General features: G+C 36.1%; 1 protein-coding gene across 1 annotated transcript; it reads left to right on the top strand.

Moving 5' to 3' along the window:
- The first annotated feature begins 318 nt into the window (after positions 1-318).
- Positions 319-4,241, top strand: LOC133300494 (transmembrane 9 superfamily member 3-like). The gene is made up of 7 exons (XM_061500054.1): positions 319-609; positions 910-950; positions 1,249-1,831; positions 1,947-2,084; positions 2,197-2,353; positions 2,445-2,929; positions 3,738-4,241. The coding sequence occupies exons 1-7, from the start codon at positions 449-451 to the stop codon at positions 3,955-3,957; spliced, it is 1,785 nt and encodes a 594-aa protein (XP_061356038.1). The 5' UTR covers positions 319-448; the 3' UTR covers positions 3,958-4,241.
- Positions 4,242-4,870: the final 629 nt, after the last annotated feature.

Genomic DNA, 4,870 nt, shown 5'->3' with positions numbered 1-4,870 from the left:
TATTTATTAATTATTTAATTAATTCAATTTAAATCGACTTTCTCTAAAAAAAAAAATCGGATTGAAAATCAAAAATTAAACTGGAACAACTTCTTACCCAATTTATCTGCATGTTTATGGTTAGCATAGTATATTGTAAGAAGGTGATAAACATTTATTGATTTACGGGTATGATAAATAAATATTAAAAAAAAAAAAAAGAGGGAGGGAGGGAGGAATAGCGTAAGGTTAAACATCAAACATTAGAGTGTGGCGGTGAGTCTATATCACTTCACTCATAATCTTCTTCTTTTTTCCGTTTTATTAACACTAACATTACTTTCTTCTTCCTCGCTCTTCTCTCTCTCTCTCTTTCTCTTTCTCTGTTTGACCCTTCTTCTTCTTCTTCTTCTTCTCTTGGGTTTTTGTTTGGGTTTGTTTGGGGTTGGAGTAGTAATAACAATCAACAATGGCGAAGGTGTTGGCGATGAAGCTCGTCTTCTCATTCTTCATCGCCTTCGCTTCTCTCTCTCCCTTCCTCGTCAGATCTGACTCTTCAGATCACCGCTTCAAGGATGGAGATCTCGTCCCTCTCTATGCCAACAAGGTTGGCCCTTTTCATAACCCCAGGTACCCGATCTCACTCATTCAATTATGCTATTACAAACCAATGCACTTTGCTGGATCTGTTGCTACTTAAACCCCAATTCATTTCATTTATTTCTGAATCTGGATCACTAATGACCAGTTTAATGAATTTTTATTAAAATCACTGTTTGAATTTGTTGCAGATTTATGAATTATAGTATATAAGCTGATATATTTGTTGACTTTGTGTTTGTTTTGATTTACAAATTATATACTGATGTATTGATATGTTTGATTATAATGTGTTTCTTTTTCTTTTCTTTTCTTTTTTTGTTTAATCAGTGAGACGTATCGTTATTTTGATCTGCCATTCTGTTTGCCAGGTTGGTTTTCTTCACCTCTTTCAGTGTTTTTTTTTTTGTTGTTGTGTTTTTTTTTTAGGGTTTAGGCTGCTTAATTTGTTTGAAGGGAAACCTTGGTGGCACAATGGTTTGTATTGTTGCCATGTGACCCGAAGGTCATAGATTCAATTCATTTAATTAGTCTATTGCAAATGCAGTTTAAGGCTGCTTGTTATAGACCAACATAATAGGTCTGATCTTTCTTTGGACCGTGCGCATCGCGGGAGTTTTATAGCATTAGGCTGCTGCCCTTTTAATTTGTTTGAGGGTTTGGTTGCAGGTGATTTGAAAGAGAAGAAGGAAGCTCTTGGTGAAGTTTTGAATGGGGATCGTTTGGTTAGTGCTCCTTATAAGCTTGAGTTCCAACGGGATAAGGAGTCTGTGGCGGTTTGCAAGAAGACACTCAAAAAGGAAGAAGTGGCACTGTTTCGATCTGCTGTACGCAAGGACTACTACTTCCAGATGTACTATGATGACTTGCCTATTTGGGGTTTCATTGGGAAAGTTGATAAGGAGGGGAAAGACCCCAGTGATTATAGATACTACCTTTACAAGCATATTCATTTTGACATCTTTTATAACAAGGACCGCGTCATTGAAATCAACGTACGAACGGATCCAAATGCTCTTGTTGACCTTACAGAGGATAATGAAGTTGATGTGGAATTTTTGTATACTGTAAAGTGGAAGGAGACTAACACTCCTTTTGATAAGCGGATGGACAAGTACTCTCAATCATCCTCGCTGCCTCATCATCTGGAAATCCACTGGTTCTCAATTATAAATTCATGCGTGACAGTCCTCCTTCTAACTGGTTTTCTTGCAACTATTTTGATGCGGGTCCTTAAGAATGATTTTGTCAAGTAAGTAAGAAGCATTTATTACCTGTGTTCTTTGGTTGCCTATTGACAAAGTTAGGGAATCTCTGTTCTTTTCTTGCTGAATTATAGATGTTACCCCTCTTTGACTTCTAAATAGGTATGCCCATGATGAGGAATCTGCTGAGGACCAGGAAGAGACTGGTTGGAAATATATCCATGGAGATGTATTTAGGTTTCCCAAGTTCAAGTCTATATTCGCAGCTGCCCTTGGCTCTGGTTCCCAACTGTTTACCCTGTAAGTTTTTCTGGCCCCTTGAGATGTCTCTATTACAGAAGCTCGTTTCAGGAAAATTAAATTGTGATATTATTTACTAATTCATCTAAACAAACTGAATTTATGCATGCAGTACGGTATTCATATTCATATTGGCACTTGTTGGTGTATTTTATCCTTACAATCGAGGAGCTCTATTTACTGCACTGGTTGTCATATATGCACTCACTTCTGGAATTGCTGGCTATACTGCAACCTCATTCTATTGTCAACTGGAAGGAACAAACTGGGTATTTACCTCCAAATCTTCTCTGCAATTTAGTCCAGTGCATTTTTTTCCTCAGTCATCAGTGGTTTTATTTGTCCTTTTTTTCATAACAGGTTAGGAATCTGCTATTGACTGGATGCCTTTTCTGTGGACCTCTGTTTTTGACATTTTGCTTCCTGAACACTGTTGCAATTGCTTACAATGCTACTGCTGCCCTCCCATTTGGCACAATTGTTGTTATAGTTCTCATATGGACGCTTGTTACGTCTCCTTTGCTTGTTTTGGGCGGGATTGCTGGGAAGAATAGCAAGGCTGAATTTCAAGCTCCTTGTCGCACAACTAAATATCCAAGGGAGATTCCACCTTTGCCATGGTATCGCGGAACAATTCCTCAGATGGCAATGGCAGGATTTTTGCCTTTCAGTGCTATATACATTGAACTTTACTATATATTTGCCAGTGTTTGGGGTCACAGGATTTACACTATCTACAGCATCCTGTTCATTGTCTTCATCATTCTCTTGATTGTTACTGCTTTCATTACTGTGGCGTTGACATACTTCCAGCTTGCTGCTGAGGATCATGAGTGGTGGTGGAGGTATGAAATTTACTATTTCTCACAAATTTCTTTCCTGTCTATTCATATGATTGGATGTTTATATTCCTCGTGGCTAGGTAGTGAGTGAGATGTCAACTGATTTCTCAATTAACTGGTATAACTGGTATGATGATGGATGGATATTGGATTAAGTGGTCAGAATTTGGCTCCTCTTAAGTGAGGGGTGCTCTTTAGAGGGAAGAGTATAGAATTTTAAATCAATGGCTGAGATTGTAATAAAATACATGCACAAATATATAACAAACCATGAGGTTGTTAAAATACACTCCCCCCCCCCCCCCAAAAAAAAAATAAAATAAAATACGGTTGTAATTCTGTACTTTCTCCTCTATAATACACCACTCTCACTTTGGAGGAACCAAATTCAGATAGTAAATATGAAATATAATTTTATTTAATCTCTTTATTATTACAGATATAAATATTTTTCCAATGAAAATGAGTTATTACAATAGATCAAAATGCACGAACTTCACAAGTCACTTCAATGTTGGAACTTCATAATTTAATTGGCTTATTCTTTATTTATTGTTTGTAAAGTTCTGGACTCATGAACAAGTATGGATAAATATTCTCGCTTTCATTTTTCTATTTGTGTTTCTATATATGACCTTCATGCCTCCATTCCATTGAAAAAAATGGACTCTCAAGAGTGCAAGCTTTCTTGCTTTATGCATTTCTTTACTCATTATCATATTTTTGGAATATGCACTTATGAAATGAATCACATTGAGTTCCACAAGGCCTGAGTTTAAGTAAAATTTATACCTGTGTTATTTTCTTACAGATCATTCCTATGTGGTGGTTCAACTGGCTTATTCATCTATGCCTATTGTCTGTATTACTACTATGCGCGCTCCGATATGTCTGGATTCATGCAGACCTCGTTTTTCTTCGGATACATGGCCTGTATATGCTATGGTTTCTTCTTGATGCTTGGAACTGTTGGATTCCGGGCATCTTTGCTCTTTGTTCGTCACATATACCGATCCATCAAGTGTGAGTAGGCATTTTGTTCTCTCACGTCCTCTAGAGCTATTTTCTTCATTTCATAGGCATTCTGTAGAAAATTATAGTAATTTTGCAGTTCTTTTGTGTAATATAAGGGAAGCTGGGTTGGGTGGGTTTCTGGCTTCCAGAGCTACTTGTTGGATATCACAAAGGGTACTTTTGGGGATAACGTCTGTACTACCATCTCTTTAACAAAACTCTTGCAATCCTTCTTTTTCTTTTTGGTCTTTTTGAACTTGCTACATCATTTCAATTTTCTAGCTGTGTCAAAACAACTACATTCTACACAATGGAGCGTCTCTACTTAGAATTTGAAAGTGTTATAAATTCTATTGGATATCACACCAGTACCAATTTTGAGACACAAAATGCTTCACAAATTCAAGCATTACAGAGTATCAAACTTTAACACAGAATCATGAATACTGAGGTAGATTTTCATTCCCATTAAAACAATTATAAGTTCAGACTACGACCAAATCTAAGCAGGTAGCAAAAAGGGTTGAAAAGACATATCCTTCTATCGCGGTCTTATAAGCTAATGAGCAGCTAAAAGATCAGTTGCGGTCATTGGCACTCGGCAGAATAAAGCCCCCCTAAGTCCTAACCCTTTTGGTTGCTGCGGTTTGAGTTTTTTTCATTTCACCAGCGTATATAACTCTGTTAAAAAAAAGCAGTTATTAATATATCTCATAAGTATTAATATCATTATTTTTCTTTTCCATATTATTAATATCAAATTCAAAAAACAAATTATAATTTCAAAATTAATTTTTTTATTTAAATTATATAATTTAATATAATTATATATTTTTTACGTATTACATTTTTGAGAGTCTTGGATAGTGGTAAGGAAACAACCTCCTTACATTAAGGTTGTGTTTAATTGAATCCTAACAAAGTTGAGGA

Source organism: Gastrolobium bilobum, unplaced genomic scaffold, assembly GCF_033153095.1.
Source record: "Gastrolobium bilobum isolate Gb01-03AN ecotype WA unplaced genomic scaffold, APGP_CSIRO_Gbil_v1 utg9870, whole genome shotgun sequence".
In the NCBI taxonomy this organism is placed as follows: Eukaryota; Viridiplantae; Streptophyta; class Magnoliopsida; order Fabales; family Fabaceae; genus Gastrolobium; species Gastrolobium bilobum.
Note: the sequence above shows the minus strand (reverse complement) of the source record. Positions and strands in the feature narration are given on the sequence as shown.